At 36.6% G+C, this 22,608-nt stretch overlaps 1 protein-coding gene across 5 annotated transcripts in view; it reads right to left on the bottom strand.

Moving 5' to 3' along the window:
• EXOC6B (exocyst complex component 6B) overlaps positions 1-22,608 on the bottom strand; it is a 649,953-nt gene that overhangs the window by 283,967 nt on the left and 343,378 nt on the right. For 4 of the 5 annotated variants that reach the window (XM_057497096.1, XM_057497097.1, XM_036908369.2 and 1 more), the window contains one exon: positions 9,245-9,379. The exons of the other annotated variant lie outside the window; for it this stretch is intronic. In XM_057497096.1, coding sequence (XP_057353079.1) covers positions 9,245-9,379 — 135 coding nt within the window. The remainder of the gene's footprint in view (positions 1-9,244; positions 9,380-22,608) is intronic. 5 annotated transcript variants of the gene reach the window in all.

The raw sequence follows: 22,608 nt of genomic DNA, 5'->3' as shown, positions 1-22,608 counted from the left end.
GTGAGTTTCTTGTAAGCAGCATATAGATGGGTCTTGCTTTTTTATCCATTCTATTACTCTATGTCTTTTGATTGGTGAGTTCAGCCCATTAACATTTAGGGTGACTATTGAAAGATATGTACTTATTGCCATTGCAGGCTTTAAATTCGTGGTTACCAAAGGTTCAAGGTTAGCCTCTTTAGTATCTTACTGCCTAACTTATCTCGCTTATTGAGCTGTTATATACACTGTCTGGAGATTCTTTTCTTCTCTCCCTTCTTATTCCTCCTCTTTGATTCTTCATATGTTGGGTGTTTTGTGCTGTGCTCTTTCTAGGAGTGCTCCCATCTAGAGCAGTCCCTGTAAGATGTCCTGTAGAGGTGGTTTGTGGGAGGCAAATTCCCTCAGCTTTTGTTTGTCTGGGAATTGTTTAATCCCACCATCATATTTAAAAGATAGTCGTGCTGGATACAGTATCCTTGGTTCAAGGCCCTTCTGTTTCATTGCGTTAAATATATCATGCCATTCTCTTCTGGCCTGTAGTGTTTCTGTCGAGAAGTCTGATGTAAGTCTGATGGGTTTTCCTTTATAGGTGACCTTTTTCTCTCTAGCTGCCTTTAAAACTCTTTCCTTGTCCTTGATCTTTGCCATTTTAATTATTATGTGTCTTGGTATTGTCCTCCTTGGATCCTTTCTGTTGGGGGTTCTGTTTATTTCCGTGGTCTGTTCGATTATTTCCTCCCCCAGTTTGGGGATGTTTTCAGCAATTATTTCTTCCAAGATACGTTCCATCCCTTTTCCTCTCTCTTCCTCTTCTGGTACCCCTATAATACGGATATTGTTCCTTTTGGATTGGTCACACAGTTCTCTTAATATTGTTTCATTCCTGGAGATCCTTTTATCTCTCTCTATGTCAGCATCTATGCGTTCCTGTTCTCTGTTTTCAATTCCATCAATGGCCTCTTGCATCCCATCCCTTCTGCTTATAAACCCTTCCAGAGTTTGTTTCATTTCTGTAATGTCCTTTCTGGCATCTGTGATCTCCCTCCCGACTTCATCCCATTTCTCTTGCGTATTTCTCTGCATCTCTGTCAGCATGTTTGATTTTTATTTTGAATTCTTTGTCAGGAAGACTGGTTAGGTCTGTCTCCTTCTCTGGTGTTGCCTCTGTGATCTTGGTTTGCCTGTAATTTTGTCTTTTCATGGTGATAGGAATAGTTTGCAGAGCTGGCACGAGTGACAGCTGGAAGAACTTTCCTTCTTGTTGGTTTGTAGCCCTCCTCTCCTGGGAGAACAACCACCTGTAGTGGCTTGTGCTGGGTAGCTGTGCGCAGACAGGGCTTCTGCTTCCTGCCCAGCTGCTATGGAGTTTATCTCCGCTGTTGCTGTGGGCGTGGCCTGGCTCAGGCTGCCGCTCCAAAGTGGTGGAGTGCATTGGAGGGGGAGCAGCCGGGAGGCTATTTATCTCTGAAAGGATTAAGTGTCCCGCCCTGCCCCTTTAAGACTTCCGAAAAGCACCCACCAAAAGAAAACAATGAGCAGAAAAAAAATAAAAATAATACAATAAAATAAAAATAAATAAGAAGTGGCCGCTAGTTTTCCTTTATTCTCCAGCACAGCCTCAGGCACCCACTCACCAGTCTTGCTGCCCTGTTTCCCTAGTATTGGGGTCTCTATCCCTTTAAGACTTCCAAAAAGCATTCGCCAAAGCAAAACAACAACAACAACAACAAAAAAAAAAATGGCCGCTCGCTTTTCTTTTGTTCTCCTGCGCCGGCCTCCAATAGCCGCTCGCCGGTCTTGCTGCCTTGTTTCCCTAGTATTGGGGTCCCTGTCCCTTTAAGACTTCCAAAAAGCACTCAGCTCAACAAAACAACAGAAAAAAAAAAAGAAAAAAGAAAAAAAAATGGCCGCTCGCTTTTCTTATGTCCTCCGGCGCCAGGCCTCCGGTACCCACTCACCGTTCTTGCTGACCTGTTTCCCTAGTATCCAGGGCCCCGCGCATGCACTGTGTCTGTGCTCTGGCCCGGATGGCTGGGGCTGGGTGTTCGGCAGTCCTGGGCTCCCTCTCCCTCCCGCTCTGCCTCCTCTTCTCCTGCCGGGAGCTGGGGGGAGGGGCGCTCGTGTCCCCCCAGGCTGCGGCTTGTATCTTACCCCCTTTGCGAGGCGCTGGGTTCTCGCAGGTGTGGATGTGGTCTGGATGTTGTCCTGTGTCCTCTGGTCTTTATTCTAGGAAGAGTTGTCTTTGTTATATTTTCATAGATATATATGGTTTTGGGAGGAGATTTCTGCTGCTCTACTCATGCCGCCATCTTGGCTCCACCTCCCTCTTTAGGGTTTTGTATGTACAATATCATGTCCTCTGCGAACAGTGACAGTTTAAATTCTTCCTTACCAATATGGATGCCTTTCATTTCTTTTTGTTGTCTGATTGCCGTGGCTAGGTCCTCCAGTACTATGTTGAATAAAAGTGGGGAGAGTGGGCATCCTTGTCTTGTTCCTGATCTTAGAGGAAAAGCTTTCAGCTTTTTGCTTTTAAGTATGATGTTGGCTGTAGGCTTGTTGTATGTGGATTTTATTATGTTGAGGTACTTGCCATCTATACCCATTTTGTTGACAGTTTTTATCATGAATGAATGTTGAATTTCATCAAATGCCCTTTCAGCTTCTATTGAAATGATCATGTCATTTTTTCCCTTTTTTTTGATGTGGTGTGTTATGTTGAATGATTTTCAAATAATGTACATTCCTTGCATCCCTCAAATAAATCCCACTTGGTCATGATGGATGATCTTTTTGATGTATTTTTGAATTTGTTTTGCTAATATTTTGCTGAGTATTTTTGCATGTATGTTCATCAGGGGTATTGGTGTGTAATTTTCTTTTCTTGTGGTGTCTTTGTCTGGTTTTTGTATTAGAGTGATGCTGGCCTCATAGAATGAGTTTGGACGTATTCCCTCCTCTTCTACTTTTTGGAAAACTTTAAGGAGTATGGGTATTAGATCTTCACTAAATGTTTGATAAAATTGAGTGGTGAAGCCATCTAGTCCAGGAGTTTTGTTCTTAGGTAGTTTTTTCATTACCAATTCAATTTCATTGCTGGTAAATTGGTCTGTTCAGATTTTCTGTTTCTCTCTTGATCAGTCTTGGAAGGTTGCATTTTTCTAGAAAGTTGTCCATTTCTTCTAGGTTATCCAATTTGTTGGCATATAATTTTTCATTGTATTCTCTAATAATTCTTTGTATTTCCATGGTGTCTGTAGTGATTTTTCCTTTTTCATTTCTGAGTCTGCTTATGTGTGTACACTCTCTTTTTTTCTTTATAAGTCTGGCTAGTATCCTTGTATTCTTCAACTTATTTTTATATATACTTTCTATGTACTTCTGAATTTTGTTTGATATTTTATGACTTATTATTTTTATATCTATATTTACATTTAATTGTTCAGATTTCTTTGTGTGCTTTTTCCATTTTCTGAGTCATGATTTTTTTTACTATACAAAAATGAACTGAGATATTCCTTTTTCTCAGTGATCTGGAATAGTTTCAATTATATAGAAATCATATGCTTCATGAAGGCATAAATGAATTCATGGGTGAAATCATGTGTATCTTGCCCAATATTAAGAAGTCTTTAATAACTTTTTTCTTTCTTTCATATTTATCAAGTCATTTTTCTGTATCTTCCTGAATCACTTTCAATCATCTATTTTCCTAGAGATCCTCAAATTTATTAGCACAGTTACATAAAGTATCCTAGATATTTAACCTCCTCTGATTATGAATTTCAAGCAATTGGAATTCATTTGTTTTTGCCTCCCTCTTTTTCTCTTCCCCTTCCTTACCTATTATCAGCTTTCAATCCTTCCATACTTTTTCTGTCCTTCTAATTAGAAAAAGTAAAATAATTATTTTTAAAAATGCAATATACCCTTGAATTGAAGTCTCTCAAAGACTTTAGTAGGATAAAGATCAAATTATCTGCCAATTTTAAAAAGTACTTCACAAGTTAGCATTTACCTACTTTTATACTTCACTGCTACCCCTACTTCATATAGAATCTGTCTGGCCTTATCTTATTCTTTCACTTCTGTACATGAAGTTGCCTGTCCTAAAAATGTCCCTTACTTCCTCCTCATCCTTTCTTCATTCTCCTACTGGTCCTAAGATCTATTCCAACTTGTGCCTTTTCTGGGAAGTTCTCCTTGAAGATCTTAAAGCTGAGACAACTACCATTCATTCTGGAATTCTCCTCTTCCTCTGGATTTGTCAATGTTTATTTCCCTTGGAGCTCACTACTCATATCTTTTCTCTATCTATATTCAATTCACAGAAGAAAGCCAGCCCCATGGCATCAAATACTTTTTTTACACTGATTTCTAAATTTTTATCTCCGGCAATGACTTTACCATCAATATCTCTATGGAGATTACTACATATCTCAAGCTTAACATGTAAGAAATGGAAGTCTCAACATTACTTCCCCTCCCCAGATCAGTTTTTCCTCTCACTAATATTCATCAAGTTTGCTTAGTTCAAAAATCTTGTAATTATAGTTGATCCCACTTGCTCTCCTATAACCCCATACCAAATCCAGCAGTAAAACTTGCCTTCCCCACTGTCAAAAATATTTCTTACCACTTCTACCCCATTACCATAGTTCAACTGACTATTATCTGTTACCTAGACTTCTGCAATAACTTCCACCATCACTGACTTATAGTGTATATATAATTTTCCACACAGCTACCATGTTACTCATTAATACATAAATCAGATAGATTATCATCACCACTCCCAATTTTCTAATGGTCTCACACTTCATTTTAGAATAAAATCCAAAATACTTACTATGGCATACAAGGCCAGAAATCATCTGACTCCTGTCATATCTCACCACTCCTACCACCAATGACAGATACATCACTGCCAGACTGACCCCCTTGCTAGTCCTTGACCACACCAGTACCTACTATTGCACAGTTGCCTTTGACTGGAATGCTTGTCTACCAGATATCCAAATGATTCCATTCCTCATTTCATTGAGGTCATGTATTCTTCTTTCTAGTTCTTACTACTACCTGACATTAGCCTAGGTTTTTTGTTTATCATGTCATCCCCACTAGAATATAAGCTACAGAAAGTCAGGAGACTTGTTTCTTTAGCTCGTACGTGTAAATTGCTGGTATGTAGTAGATGCTTTATAAAAATATAGAAAATCAGTGAGGAATTGAATGTATTTATTGTATTATTCTAGTGCTTTTTGAGTAGCTCTTTATATACAACCTACAGTGTCTGTCTTCCTCTATAAAAAGTCTAAATTGAATGACTATGTATTTTATCCCTCTACAACCAAGAATCTACCAGATTGTCACATAGTAGGAACATAAACAATATTTGTGATTTGGTAAGTTAATAAGTACCTTAGTTCTATTTTTGTAAGAGATAGGAAATTCTCATGAACAAGGAAAGCTAAGAATGCCAGCTTGATTATGTCACATAGGGTAGAAACAAGAGGGAACTCTGCAAGAAAATACCTTAAAGACCTTCTGATTATTTTTGCCCGTTTTTCAGCCTAAAGGTTTCCATCTGTAAGGGAAAGTTTTCTGGAAACAGTAGCTTAGGAAAATACACACTGTGTAACTGTTACAATTGCCATGTTTATACTGAGTTCTGGATTAGCTGGTCTGAAACGGTCCTGGTAAAAATAAACTTTCAATGTGTTTTAAGCAATCAGTGTTTCCAATAAAGCACAATCAACATGACCTTTAGCCGTCTCCACAACTTCTCCTTTACCAAGTATTAAACTGGCTGCTCAACCCCTATGGCTTCCTGTCTGCCTTTAATTTTCCCTCAGCAATTTTAATGCTGGAGCAACAACAAAGTACACAAAACATACTCCGGGAAGCTTTCTGACCACACTTTGAAAAGCCCTTGAAATGAGAAAATTGAGGTGAGTTAGGGGAAGAATAGCAATACATATTCCATTTTCCCCTTATTACAGACAAACATAAATGAACCTCATGCTCTGACTCTCTAACTCTTTATACTCTGTTGACCACTCAACTTATAATCCCTCCTACATTTCTTCCCTGGAAAAATGTTAATGTTAACTTCTACAATAAATCAAGTGGAAATATATTTTTTATAAAATTATTACTCATGCTAACATTAAAGAGAAATTATTATAATCCCTATTAAACTGCCTAAGGTCATCCTGAAGTTCTTAAAGCTCTTGTCATATTTTTATGCTCATATGTCATATTTTTTTATGTCATATTATTATTCTTGGGGATCTCTTAATTTAAAAAGTCTTTTCTTCACCAAAAATTACGAATATTAACATAATGAGACATTATTGAAGAGTTTACAAGTAATGATGCCAATATAATATAATACATAATGAATTTTTTAAAGTAATTTTATAGGTAATTTGAAACAAACAATCCATGGTTACATCATGAATGTGTAACACATAATAGCAGCTCAATTAATCATATGCACATAAAGAATATTTGTGGGGTTTTTTTCCTTTTTTTCTCATTTTTTCAGCCTTACTGAGGCATAATTGAAAATAAAATTTTAAGATATTTGAAATGTACATTGTGGTGATTTCACATACATATTGTGAAAGGATTCCCACCATTCTAGTTATTTAATACAGTCATCACTTCACACATATTTGATGAGAACATATAAGTTCTATTCTCTTAACAACTTTGAATTATACAATACAGTACTGTCAACTATAGTCACCATGGTTTACATTGGATTCTCAGACCTTAATCATCTTACAGTTGAAAGTTTATACCCTTTTACCAACTTCTTTCTATTTCCTTTATCCCCCAGCTCCTGGCAACTACTTTTCTACTCTGTTTGGAGTTTGACTTTTTTTTGTTTTAAAGGTTCTACGTATAAGCTTCTCTGTCTGGTTTATTTTATTTAAAAAATGCCCATGAAGGTCCATCCATGTTGCCACAAATGACAGGATTTCCTTATTTTTCATGGCTAAATGATATACTATTGTATATGTACATGTATATATGTATGTGTGTGTGTGTCTCTGTGTCTGTGTGTTACATATAAATATACACATACATATATCCCATTTTTTTTACCCATTCATCTGTTGATGGACACTTAGGTTATTTCTGTATCTAGGCTGTTGTGAATAATGCCACAATGAACATGTAACTATAGATAGATATCTCTTCATATTAATGATTTCCATTTCTTTGGATACACACCTAGAAGTGGGAATGCTAGGACATATGATAGTTCTAATTTTAGTTTCATGAGCAGTCTACACACTATTTTCCATAGTTGCTGTACCATTTTACATTCCCACCAACAGCACACAAGGGTTCCTTTTTCTCCATATCCTTGCCAGCATTTTCTATCTATTGTCTTTTTGATGACAGCCATTCTAACAGGTATGAGGTGATATCTCCCTGTGGTTTTGATTTGCATGTCCCTGATGATTAGTGATTGAGTATCTTTTCATTTGTCTGTGGGACATTTGTATATTTTCTTTAGAAAAATGCCTATTCATATCCTTTGATTATTTTTTAATCAGATTGTTTAGTTTTTTGCTATTCAGTTGTATGGGTTCTTTATATATTTTGGATATTAACCCCTTATCAGATATATAATTTGCAAGTATTTTCTCCAGTTCCATCAGTTGCCTTTTCATTTTGTTGATGATTTCCTTTGCTATCCAGAAACTTTTCAGATCAATAGTATATAGTTTTGATTAAGAGTAGTTCCACTTGTTGATTTTTGCTTCTGTTGCATTTGCTTTGGTGTCAAATCCAAACAAAACAAAACAAATCACTATCAAGACTGGTGTCAAGGAGTATACTCCCTATGTTTTCTTCTACAAGTTTAATGATTTCAGGTCTTACATTCAAGACTTTAATCCATTTTGAGTTGACTTGTGTGTATGATAAACAGAGTGGTCCAGTTTCGCACATGAAGTCCAGTTTTCCCAATACCACTTATTGAAGGACTATCCTTCCCCACTGTATATTCTTGGCTCCTTTGTTGTAAAACAGTTAACCATATATGCATGGGTTTATTTCTGGACTCTCTACTCTGTTACCTTGATCTATGAGTCTGTTTTTAAGCCAATTCTATACTGTTTTGATTGCTATAGCTTTGTAATATAATTTGAACTCAGGAAGCCTGATGCCTCCAGCTTTGTTCAACTTTCTCAAGGTTGTTCTGGCTATTTGGACGTTTCTCGTTTCTTTTTCTTAAAACAGAAAAAGAGCAGAACATACTGTATATATTTTATCTCTCATAAAATGTAATAAGCAATATGAATCAAATTTGATTTCTTCTCTAAATCTACTCTCATGGGAAGGTACCAGTAAGTAGGAAAAAAAAACAGGAAAAAGTAGACACCACTGGACATAAATAATGATTTCAACTCTATAATTTTATACCTGGTTAACACCAACTTCTGGATTTCAAAGGGTGACACAGATTAGTTTCAATACTAAAATAATCAAATAATAACAGTAACAAAAACTCAAAATATATATGTTGACCTTTATGTCAGGATCTACTATTCTAATGCTTAAGATATTGCCCTGTTACTTTTATGCTCAATATTTACTTAATTATGCTCAATATTTATTTAAAGCTCATGTGGCAAACAAAGGAATTTCTTAAGGCAGTAAGTCTTTTAAATTAAGGCATTTACTCTCCAGAAACACAACTACCATCAATCCTTCTTTTGCTCTACAGGACTGTCATTTTTCTCATTTGATCCAATACTGGATCAAAACCAGTGATGTGGCCTTGTGAAATGATTACAAACTTGCTAACTACCATAGTAAGGTATGAAAATTCTTCCCTAAAAAGTAACATTAAAAAAAAAATGCACAAAGGACACTGAGAAGAGAGGACAAGTAATTGAAAACTTGTAACTGCTGTTGATTTCAGCTATAACCACTACTATACAGACTATACTAAGAACTTTTTATTCTGATGGGGGGGGAACCAACTGAAGAAATAGCCATTTTCATGTACAAAATATAAGGAAGACTCAGTGGACACAATTATAGGTATTTTTTAATGTCAATACTCAAAAATTAGCATTAATATTGGCTTTTCTAAGGAAATCATAAGTGCTTATTCTCAAGAGCATGTTAGGAGTCATACTACCATGCATTGTGGAAGAAACAAAGCCACCTTGGGTAGAATGCCCCAGACTACACACACCAGAAGCAGTTCTACGGTCTTGGAGGGCCTTCTCACCTTAAAGGTTGTGGTGCCATAGAGCTTGGTGGTGTGGACTGTCTCTGGAAGCACATTAGTGATATTGGTGATGAATTCTTCCAAGTACTTGCAGGATTTCTCCAAGTGTGTTGTATTGATAATAATCTGGACAAGCTAGAAAACAACAAGCACATTCAAGAGTCATCTGACTATTTACCCCAAGATGAACAGCTCAATATGAGCCTCCTGGTAAAGAAAGAAAAGGCCTGATGGCAGAGGTCATCCATATTCTACAAAAGGGTATGTAAAAGCATGGGCTTACCTATGACTTCCTCTATGAAGCCTCCTCTGACTTCCCAAAGCAGTTGTGTTTCCCCTACTACAGGAGCACCTGTCACTCTATTTTAAATATACGCCTTCTTCTGTTTAAAAAAACCAGGCTAAGAACAAAAACTGCTAGTGTTTAACATAGAGCCTGGCAATAAATAATAGCTGAATGAATTAAATAATTGAGCTCTCACTAAAAGAACACAAATAACTGAAATGGCAAAAAAAAGTTTAAAAATGAGGCATGATGAACAGAGAAATATTAGAATTGATTGCAGTATATTAACAAACTTTATTAGCTTATGGAAGAAAAAACATGGACACTGAAATCAGAAAAACTCAAGGGATTAACTACTTACAAATTGATCCTGAGAAAGTCTCTTAATTTCTCAAAGCCTGTTTCTCTATCTGTAAAATGTTAATAATAATTTCTAACTCACAGGGTTATCCTGGAGATTAATACTTGATACTTATTTCCCTTTGCTTACAGAAGAGACTCTTAAAGAAGACAGTTCTGGTAAGATAAAAAGTCATCTATAAATTACTTTGAGAGGAGGATGAGGAAAAATAACTCTTACTGTATAGAATTAATATTTATAAAGCATTTCCCAGTTCATTTTCTGACATTGTCTTTCCACAACCTGGAGAAATAAGTTGAGTATAATTATTACTTCCAGTTTACTGTAACAGAAACAAAAATGAAGCTATTTTTTCTAGATCACATACTCTAAATGGAATGAAGAACTCAAATCCAAGTCATTTACTTTTGAATTATGGACTCATTTAAATGCCTTCTGACAGTGCTTTTAAGGATAAGCATGAGATGCCAGCCCTGGAGCACTGCACGTTGATGTGCCTCAGGCTGAAGTATCAGATTCTGGGCCAGCCATCAGTTATACATTTCTACACCTTGATTCTTCTCTATGTTAAAAAAAAAAAAGAAAAGAAAAGAAAAAAGGAGCAGTACCTACTACTATTTGAACTATGAAAGCTATTTATAGTTCCCAGAGTCTAAAAACAATATAAAGGAAAAAAATGGAATAGAACCTTTGTTTTTGTCTCACTTTTCTACATCTTTAACTTTTCATTTTCATAAGAATATGTCTGCTGGTGGGGTTGTGACAGGTAGGGGGAGTTTTGGTGTATAAGGCTATGGAGGAACTTAGGTCTTCTTTTCTTCCAATGAGGTTGTGAACTGGGAGAGTGGGAAGATGACACAAAGGGGACATTGAAATTAAAGATAAACAAACGTACTACACATTTTCACAATCAAATGATATTTTAGAACAATGTTTCAAAGTCAGAGTTGTACTTCAATAGAAGTCATTGTATTATACTGTGGACTATTAAACAAAAATATTGGTAGGACTATAATCAGAAAGTACATTCTTACCTCCTCAACAGTATGCAGCACAGGGCTAAAACATACATGTCATTCTCAAAAATACATATCAACTCATCATGACAAGGCTTTAGCAATAGACTGGATGAAGGAGAAGGTACCATCTACTGCCCTAAGGTTCAGCCAGAAGATCTGAGGACAACAGCTACTTTAAAACATGACAACAAGGGGCACTGACCCTGAGATGCCCTTCAAACAAAAGTGAAAAGTTAGAGTAATACTGGGGCTAGATCTCTGCATTAGTCCCCACAACTCATCAGACAAGTTTATATTCATCACTAGACACTTTCCATTCATTCTACAGTTTGAGTTTGGAGACTTTGAGTTGTGGACACTACTGATAGACAGACACTATTTCTATGAAGTTACCCAAAACATAAGCTTTTCAACTTTAGAGTGCTCCAGGAAAAAACACCCACCAAAATTAGCAATTCATCACCCTCTTCCTTTCAACCTGCTTCCCCCTCAGAAGAAGACTAAAATCATTTAAACATTTTTTAATTGTCTAAATTAAATCACTCTTCTTCCTGAGTGAGAAGGTGCTACTGGCAAGGTTGTCTTGATGTAGAAGTCAGAAAAGTAAGAGAGTTAATTTGGAGAACTGAAGCATTTCTGTTTTAAAATCAGCATTACCTACAGGGAACACACTCTATCTATCAAAAGAAATCCTAATAATAAGGAGAAATCATGTCATGTTATTGAAATAAAAAATAGTGGCAGTCAAAGAGAAAATTGTCCTGTTTTGCAAGATATTGGCAGTTAAAAAAAAAAAGGAGGCGGCTTCACTAGGTAAAGTAGTAATTTCCCATGACTTTTTAAAGATCTGTCAACACAAAAGATCACTATGAATTACGTCAATTGGCTGTCAGTCACTTTTGAAATATTTCATTGCTGAGCATAGAATAGACTATTAAAACACTTCAGGATTACAGTAGATACCATGTCATTTTCAAAGGGAATATTGTCTGTTAATGAGGTCTAAGTGATCTCTACTCCTGAATGACAGCTAACCAACATCCTTAACAAGGGCATTTACAATGTAAAGCCTGAGGCTTTAGGGGTAATTTTGAATTTAAGGATGAAATGAAGCACTTTCAACTTCCATCAGAATTTGAGCTCCTTTGATATTTTTAACCCCTACTTCCCACTCTCTTATAAAAATATATCACTGCAGCAATCCAAACTGTCCTTAACAATGTTTCAAGGATATAGAACTAACAAAGATTAGATACAGGATATATCTTGGATAAAGGAAAGTTCTATGAGAACTGTCCAAAAAAAGAAAATGCAAACAGCAAACAATCACCTCTCACAACTGAATGATGTAAGTTAAAAACCATTAAGAAGCAGAGAAATTTTCTCTCTCTCTTTCCCAGTATTAGAGAGAGTCTAATGCAGAAGGCATACAGCAGAAGGTGGAAGCCACTTCTCCAACCCTGCTTCAAAGCCCCAACAGAGCTTGAGCCATGATGACAGAAAGACGTTCATATTCTTGACAAACTCCAGAAAAGAAAATGTCTTCATCATCTTCAATAGTTCAAAACTAAGCCCTAAATTTCAAGAAGAGGTTTCCACTCTCAATTATAAACTACTCCTGAAAAATAAACACATCTACTTACATTTAGAGTATATATTATCTTGTTCCCCAAAACAAAGAATTTAGTACACTGAAGTTTCAAAAGGACTCACAGAAAGCAAGAACAGAAGTCACACTCTGCTCCATACTACTAATACATCTCAACTGTTAGAGCTGCCAGAAGATCAAGAACTAAACCGCAGCCTTGCTTCCCAAACATAAAAATAAGCGATCCCTAAGACTTCAAGGAATTTTTATCTCCATTTCAGCCCAGCATGGAGATGCCAAAAGAATATACAAAAGCTATGTCAACTATTCATTGTACAATATCTCCAAGGCAAATACCCAGAATGTTAAAATACTTGGAACTACCAGTTCCAAATTCAAAGGTCTAGTTCAAGGCTTACATCTGACAAGACTTAAGTATAAAATGTTTAATATAATATTAGCAATATCATTTCTGTTAACAACAGGGGATGTATACAAATAGTTTGTGGGAGATAAATAACACAGTATACAGCCATGTTGAGGTAGCGCAGGCACATGGGACAAGCATCATGATTAATTTTTCCTGCCTTTGATGAAAAATGCAGAGGTATAAATAGTAAGAACAGGAGGGACTCCTTCTTAAGGCTAAGATTCCATTTTTAAAACCATGGAGTTAGGAGGTGAGATTCCTAACATATTTTATGGTGATTAGCCAGCCAACCCTATCTCAAGGCAGGGCAAACAGTTCTAACTATGTCTCTCTTGCTTGAGGGTAACCACTATCTTAAGAGGGTAACCATTGTCCTGGAGAAGGATAGGGTCAATAAATTCCTTGTGCTAAGTTTATGTTACAGAATATCTAGAGGACTATGGATGGTGACATAATGTCCCTCACCAGAGAGAGACATCATGAGACCACATGTCAAGCTTATGTTCCCTTGTCTCTTTATCCCATTCTTGAAATCCTTAAAAACACAAACCTTAAGCCTGTAAGCACACCTTGTCTCTGAGGCTGCCCGCACTCCCCTTTCTTCAATTGTGTACTTGCCTTAAATAAAGCCCTCTTGCTGCTCAACTTAATGCACTTTATCTTCAAGCTCTCTTCCAAGCCTGTAGGGAAATTAATAAGAAACCCCCTTTCCCAGACATAAGCTACTTCACTACATCACTCAGTTTTCTAGACTTAAGCACAAGTCTCTCTCTCTCTCTCTGTCCTACTTCAGACCCTAGGGAAGGGTTACTAAGATCTCTCTGATCTGGGTTTGCAAGTTCCTGTCGCCTGGGTGACCCGGACAGGACTGCAGATGTACGATCAAACTATTTAACAGTCTGCCCCAAAATCTCCTTTCTTTGCTTTGGGGAAGTTCTCAGAACATAATCTCACTCCACCCAGTGCTCCTTGAATCCCCCAAATCCTGGGTGGTAGGGGCTTAGTTCCCATGCTGTGCAGATCAAGCAGACACTGGATGCCAGGTGACCCTGGCTTTAGGAGTTGGCAAGGGACTTGCCCTACACCAAGCAGTTTAATGAACTTCCCTTTTCTCCTCTTCTTCTTTGCTCTCTACAACCTGCATAGCTGCTGACATTCACTTCTACTCTTGCTTTAATGATTCCTTTCTTGCTGGCACTTGTTCAACCTGATCCAGACTTCTTTCCCAGTCAGAGTCAAGAACCCTCCCCCGTCCGGGCTGAGGTTTCACCTAGTGTGCAGGAAGAGACTTCCTCAGATGCAGTTGCCTGGCAACAATGTGGTCAACAGTGTAAATTATATTAAAAACAAAAGGTCAGTGCAAAGAATTGGCCATTTATTTAGGTCTCCTGAGAGACTATTCTGATCATAAAAATACAAATATTCAACATGGTACAACTAATAGGAACTCTGAATTTCTTTCACTTTACTCTAAGAACCTATCTTTTTTCTTTCTTTCTTCTTGCATCAACTAAGAACTTCTATGTGCCAAGGAATTGGGATACAGCTGTACACTCTTATACACAAAAGGGATAAAATCCCTGGCTTCATGGATATTATAGTAAACACATACACCTATAAACATAGTGTGAGATCAGATGTTAATAGCACTGGGAATCAAAGTGAGGATAAGGAGTTATATGGTGATGGGAAGTCTGAGCTATTTTAAGATAGGGTGGTCATGGAAGGCCTCCTTAAGGAAGTGACATCTGAGTAGGCACTTGGAGTGAAATATAATATTTCTATCATCTATAATAAATAATTTTAATCCAAGTTATATCTTAAGCCTTTCTATCAATACATTCCTCACAAACAAGTAGTTTGTCCTTTAATTCATCTAAAATTTTCTTTCAAACTTAATTAATTCTGATATGTTCTGAGATTAATAAACTGGTGGTATATTTCCTTTCCTCCATGATATTGATGTTTTAAGTTAGCCTAGTGAAAGAGCAAAGGTTTAGAACAAAGAAAATCTCATTTCAAAACTTACTTTAAATCTAATTTTTAAAGGAAATGTATTTTAAAACTTCTCAAATCTTATTTTTAAACTACTTACTGGTTGTGTGACCTTAGACAAAGTTACATCTTTCATCATCTTATAATTGAGATAATATCAATGTCATACCAAAGAAATAATATATTATGAAAAATTAAGTCTAAATACTAATATAACAGTAAAGTACAAGTATAATATATACCACATTTCTGAGAGCTATAATTGATATGAACTTGCTTATTGTATCTCCAGCTAAATGTGGCTTAAGAAAATACACGATGCTAGCTAATCTCACTTTAATTCATATCCATTAGCCAAAGTGGGCAATTAACGCTGTAAAATAACCATATTATCAAGCATGAGCCAATTGTCATTTCCTTATGCCCAGAGATAATTTTTCTCTGCTTCAACACCAACACTTGCACTCAGTCCCCACCTTCATCTGAAGACTTTTCTTTCACTGGGAATACAGCATTTGGAGCCTGCACCATGCCATATACCCAACCACTGCCATCTGATCCACAGACTCTAATTCTCATCTTGGTTACAGATGAACAGATGAGGTGTTCATTACCTAAAGCTAATCCCTTTCGTTGTGCATTAGATTCTAAACTCTCTGTCCTACACAAGGACATTACTTCAGAGATTTCCCCTGTTCTCCTGCATCATCCACTTTTTGCTTTCTATTACATTATTCTCAAAAGAAATAAGAATGGTTACTTCTCCTACTGAAAAACAAAATGAAAACCCTTTGCTTTATCCACTTCCCTGCCAGCTACCACCTCTTTCCTTTGCTTGCCTTTGTAACAAAATTCCCTGAGCTGTCTTGTACTTGCTCCCTCTAATTCTTCTCTTCCCACTTCTAAAATTTTTTCATTTAAATTAGCGTTTTACTTTAGGATCGTTTTATATTCACAAAACAGTTACAGAGAGTTAGCAAATACTCCACACCCAGTTCCTCCTACTGCTAACCTCTTACATTACTATGATACAGTTGCCACAACGAAGGAACCAACATTAGTATTAACGGATGAACACATCACTCAGATTTCCCTGCTTGCTCCCTAATGGTCTTTACCTTTTTGAGGACCCATCTCAGATACCATATTACATTTAGTTGTCATTTTTCCTTAGCCTCCTCTTGCCTGTTACAGTTTCTCATACTTTCCCATCTTTGACAACCCCGACAGTTTTGAGGAGCACTGGTCAGGTATTTTGTACAATGTCACTCAATTTGGGCTTGTTTACTATTTTTCTCATGGTTAGACTAGGGTCATGGGTTTTGGAAGGAAGATCACAGAGGTCAAATGCCTTCTCACTACATCATACCAAAGGCACATGCCATCAATATAACTTATGACTGATGGTGTTAACCCCGCTTGCCTGACAGAGGTAGTGTTTGTCAGGTTTCTTCACAGTAATGTGACTTTTTTCCCTCCTTCCGTACTGTTTTTAGGCAGCAAGTCATAACCACCTCCTTCAGGGGTAACAACAACATAAATTATTTGAAACTCTTCTGTGCAAGACCCATTCTCTTTTTTATTTTTTATTTTTATTGAAGAATCATTGATACACAATCTTATGTTTGGACTCATTCTCTTTTAAACTACTTTATTAGGAGTTTCTTACCATCATTCTATTAAAAATGCTCCTGCTGAAGTTGCCAAACTGGCAACAGGTTGCTAAGGCCAATGATAATTCTTAATCTTTATCTTACCTGATCTACCAGCAGTATTTGTCATAGTTGAATATTTCCTCCTTCTTACATACTTTCTTGCTTGTCTTCGAGAGCACCATACTCTCCTGTTTCTGTTTTTGTTTTTGTTTGGTTTCTTCTACTTTCCTAGTGGCTCCTTCCCAATCTCCTCAGCAAGTTCCTCTTTTCTCCCAACTTCCTAACACTGGAGTGCCCAAGGGTCCTTCATTCTTCCTACGCTTCTCTTTTCCATCTTTACAAATTCCCTCAGTAACAGTATCCAGTCAGGTGGTAATAAATATTGTTTATATGCTTCCAAATTTTATCTCCAGACAAAACCTGTTTCTCAAACTCCAAACTCATATATACTATCGCTGCTTACTTAATATCTCAAACAGGATATCTAATAAATACTACAAATTTAATAGATCCCAAACCAAATTCTCAATATACCCTACCCCAAACTTAGCTCAACCGTAAGCTTTAGCCATCAAAGTTCATGAGATATATAACATTCTACTTTCTCAAACTAAAAAATATCAGAGTGATCTTCAACCCCTTTCTCACTTCCTTCATATCCAATCATCAGGAAAATACGCTGGCTCTACACTGCAAATTGGATCGCGTCTCACTACCTCCATGGCTACCACCCCAGCTGCCATCAAATCTCACTAGATTGTTGTCATAGGTTCCTAACTGATCCCTGTTTAGCCCCTACAGTATATTCTCAATACAACAGCCAATGTGATCCTTTTGAAGTATGTCAGATCATGTCACTAATGGAACTCCAGCAATGGCTTCCTATTTCACTCAAAATAAAAACCAAACACTTTACAATGGCCTAGCACAAACCCTGGGTACCTCTCTGATCTAATCTCCTGCTTTTCCTTCCCTTGCCCACTCCAATCCAGCTCTCTAGTTTCCTTATTATTCCCTAAATTTGCCAATAACTTAACTATTGACTTCAGGCCTGTGTCAAGTTCCAAACTCTGCCAAGAATGTTTTCCTTTCAAAGATAACTTACCATCAAGATGCTATTCTTTTTAATACCTTGAACCTTGAAATTTCAACACATTCCTGATTTCCTTAGCCCAGGTTCTTCTTCTTTTCTCCATAGTTTCATCACCTTTTATTATACTAGATGATTTATTTGTTTGTTTAACCTTTACTATCTGTTTTCTGCCACTAGAATGTAAGCAAGAATCACCTTTGTTCTTATTCTTGTTGTTTACTTATTTATCTTTAAGGCTTGGATCAGTGCCTTTCAGATACTAAGTACTCCATAAATATTTTAAAGTTAATAAATAAATTATCACTTTTTAATTAAGGTATTATAGATATAAAATCTTATGAATGTTTCACATGAGAAACATTGTAGTTTCAACATTCACCCATATTATCAAGTCCCCCCCAAAACCCATTGCAATCACTGTCCATCACAATAGTAAGATGCCAGAGTCATTACTTCACTTCTCCCTGCATACTGACTTCCCCATAACCTACTATATTGTGTGCTAATTATAATACCCCTTAATCCCTCCCTCCCCAAGTCCCATCCCAAACTCCATATCTTTGGTAACCGCTAGTCCCTTCTTGGAGTCTGCGAATCTGTTGCTGTTTTGTTCCTTCACTATTGTTTACTTGTTAAAATCCACAAATGAGTGAAATCATTTGGTATATGTCTTTCTCCACCTGGCTTATGTCACTGAGCATTAATACCCTCTAACTCCATCCATGTTGTTGCAAAAGGTAGGATTTATTTTCTTCTTACAGCTGAATAATATTCCATTGTGTATATGTATGACATCTTCTTTATACACTCATCTGATGGGCACTTAGGTTGCTTCCATATCTTGGCTATTGTAAATAGTGCTGTGATAAATATAGGGGGTGCATAAGTCTTTTTGAATCAGGGATGGTGATTTCTCCAGGTAAATTCCAAGGAGTGGAATTCCTGGATCAAATAGTATTTCTATTTTTAGTTTTTTGAGGAACCTCCATATTGCTTTCCACAGTGGCTGAGCTAATTTACATTCCAACCAACATGTAGGAGGGTTCCCCTTTGTGTGCATCTTCACCAGCATTTATTGTTCCTTGTCTTTAGGATGTTGGCCACCCTAACTGGTGTGAGGTGTTATCTCATGTGGCTTTAATTTGCATTTCCCTGATGATTAGTGATGTGGAGCATCTTTTCATGTGTTGGCCTGTAAATTTCTATTTGGAGAAGTGTCTGTTCAGGCCTCCGCCCATTTTTTAATTGGGTTATTTGTTTTTTTGGTGTGGAGGCATGTGAGCTCTTTATGTATTTTGGATGTTAACCCTTTATTGGGTAAGTTGTTCAAGAAAATATTCTCCCATACTGTACGATACCCTTTTGTTCTGCTGATGGTGTCCATTGCTGTACAGAAGCTCTTTAGTTTGAGGTAGTCCCATGCGTCCATTTTGGTTTTTTTTCCTTTCTCTGAGGAGATGTGTTCAGGAAAAAATTGCTCATGTTTATATTCAAGAGATTCTTGCCTATTTTTTCTATGAGTTTTATGGTTTCATGACATCCATTCAGATCTTTGATCCATTTATAGTTTACTTTTGTGTATGGAGATAAGACAATGATCCAGATTCATTGTCTTACATGTAGTTGTTCAGTTTTGCCAACACCAGTTGCTGAAGAGACTGTCATTTCCCCATTGTAATCCATGGCTCCTTTATCATATATGATTTGGCTATATATGTGTGGGTTTATATCTGGGCTCTCTATGCTGTTCCATTAATCTATGGGCTGTTCTTGTGCCAGTACCAAATTCTTATGATTACTGTGACTTTGTAGTAGAGCTTGAAGATAGGCAGCATAATCCTCTGAGCTTTGTTCTTTATTCTCAGGACTGCTTTGGCTCTTTGGGGTCATTTGTGGCTCCATATGAATTTTAAACTATTTGTTCCAGTTTGTTGAAGAATGCTGTTGGTATTTTGATAGGGATTGCATTGAATCTGTAGACTGCTTCAGGTAGGATGGCCATTTTGACAATTTTAATTCTTCCTATTCATAAATGGAAGACACCTTTCCATTTTTTGGTGTCTTCTATAATTTCTCTCATGAGTGTTTTATAGTTTTGAGAGCATAGGTCTTTCACGTCCTTGGTTAGGTTTATTCCTAGGTATTTTATTCTCTCTGATGCAATTGTAAATGAAGTTGATTTCCTGATTTCTCTTTCTGCCAGTTCATTGTTAGTGTACAGGAATGCAACAGATTTCTGTGTATTGATTTTGCATCCTGCAATTTTGCTGAATTTAATTATTACTTCTAATAGTTTTTGGGTGGATTCTTTAGGGTTTTCTATGTACAATATCATGTCATCTGCAAACAGTGACAGTTTAACTTCTTCCTTACCAGTCTGGATGCTTTTTATTTCTTTGTGTTGTCTGACTGTCCTAGCTAAGACGTCCAGTATTATGTTGAATAAAAGTGGGCAGAGTGGGCATCCTAGTCTTGTTCCCGATCTTAGAGGAAAAGCTTTCAGCTTTTCACTGTTAAGTATGATGTTGACTGTGGGTTTGTCATATATGGACTTTATTTATGTTGCGGTACTTGCCCTCTATACCCATTTTGTTGACAATTTTCATTATGAATAGATTTTGAATTTTCTCACATACCTTTTCAGCATTTATTGAGATGATCATGTGATTTTTTTCCTTATTTTCGTTGATGTTGTGTGGGATGTTGATGACTTTTTTAATATTCTACCATCCGAGCATCCCTGGAATAGATCCCACTTTGTCATGATGGATTATTTTTTACGTATTTTTTAATTCAGTTTGCTAGTGTTTTGTTGAGGATTTTTGCATCTATGTTCATCAGGGTTAATGGTCTCTATTTTCTTTTTTTGTGATGTCTTTGTGTGGTTTTTGTATTAGAGTGAAGCTGGCCTCATAGAATGAGTTTGGAAGTATTCCCTCCTCTTCTACTTTTTGGGAAATTTAAGGAGGATGGGTATCAGGTCTTCTCTAAATGTTTGATAAAATTCAGTGGTGAAGCCATCTGGTACAGGGGTTTGTTCTTATGTAGTTTTCTGATTGTCAATCAGTTTCATTGCTGGTAATTGGTCTGTTCATATTTTCTGTTTCTGGGTCAGACCTGGAAGGTTTCATTTTCTAAAAAATTGTCCATTTCTTCTAGATTATCCAATTTGTTAGCATATAATTTTCATAGTTTTCTCTAATAACTCTTTGTATTTCTGTGGTGTCTGTAGTGATATTTCCTTTCTCATTTCTGATTTCTCTATGTGTGTACACTCTCTTTTATTCTTGATAAGTCTGGCTATGGGTTTATCTGGCTTGTTTATTTTCTCAAATAACCATCTCCTGCTTTCATTGATTTGTTGTATTGTTTTATTCTTCTGAATTTTATTTATTTCTGCTCTCATCTTTATTATGTCCCTCCTTCTACTGACTTTGGACCTCATTTGTTCTTCTTTTTCTAGTTTCATTAATAGTGAGTTTAGAATGTTCATAGGGGATTGTTCTTTCTTGAGGTAAGGCAGCATTGCAATATACTTTACCTTATGACTGCCTTTGCTGCATCCCACAGGTTTTGGAGTGTTGAGTTGTTTTCATTTATCTCCATATATTGCTTGAATTCTGTTTTTATTTGGTTATTGATCCACTGATTATTATTAGGAGCATGTTGTTAAGCCTCCATGTGTTTGCGGACTTTTTGTTTTCTTTGCATAATTTATTTCTAGTTTCATACTTTGTGGTATCAAAAGTTGGTTAACACAATTTCAATCTTTATTAATTTACTGGGGCTCTTTTTGTGGCCTAGGATGAGTTCTATTCTGGAAAACGTTCCATGTGCACTTTTGAAGAATGTGTATCCTGCTGCTTTGGGGTGGAGTGTGCTATAGATGTCTGTTAGATCCACCTATTCTAATACATTTTTCAGTGCCTCTGTGTCCTTACTTATTTTCTGTCTGGCTGATCTGTCCTTTGAAGTGAGTGGTGTGTTAAAGTTTCCTAAAATGAATGCATTATATTCTATTTCCCCTTTAATTCTGTTAGTACTTGTTTCACATTTTTAGGTGCTCCTATATTGGGTGCAAATATATTTATAACAGTTATATCCTCTTGTTAGGCTGACTCCTTATTCATTATGTAATGTCATTCTTTGTCTCTTGTTACTTTGTTTTGAAGTCTATTTAGTCTGATACAAATACTGCAACTCCTCCTTTTTCTCCCTATTATTTCCATGAAATATCTTTTTCCATCCCTTCACTTTTAGTCTGTGTATATCTTTGGGTTTAAAGTAGAGTCTCTTGTAGGCAGCATATAGATGGGTCTTGTTTTTTTATACATCTGCAACTCTATGTCTTTTGATTGGTGCATTCAGTCCATTAACACTCAGGGTAATTATCGATAGATATGTACTTATTGCTATTGAAGGCTTTAGATTTGTGGTTACCAAAAGTTCAAGGGCAGCTTCCTTATTATCTAACAGTCTAACTTAACTAGCTTATTACTCTATTCAAGCACGATCAAAAGATTATTTTTTTTCTCCCTTCTTTCTCTTCCTCCTCCACTCTTTATATATTAAGTGTCATATCCTGTACTCTTTGTTTATCCCTTGACTGCCTTTGTGGGTAGCTGATTTAATTTTGCATTTGCTTAGTAATGAATTGGTGTACTTCCTTTACTGTGGTTTTATTTTCTCTGGTAGCAGCCATTCGGCCTTAGGGGCACTTTCATCTATAGCAGTCCATTTTAAATACACTCAGACGGTTTGCTGGTGATAAATTCCCTCAACTTTTGCTTACCTGGAAATTACTTAATCCCCTGCTGCAAATCTAAATGATAATCTTGCCAGATAGAGTATTCTTAGTTCAAGGCCCTTTTGTGTCATTGCATTAAATATATCATGGCACTCCCTTCTGGCCTGTAAGGTTTCTGCTGAGAAATATG

Source organism: Manis pentadactyla, chromosome 2, assembly GCF_030020395.1.
Source record: "Manis pentadactyla isolate mManPen7 chromosome 2, mManPen7.hap1, whole genome shotgun sequence".
NCBI lineage: Eukaryota > Metazoa > Chordata > Mammalia > Pholidota > Manidae > Manis > Manis pentadactyla.
This window is presented reverse-complemented; position numbering and strand designations above follow the sequence as displayed.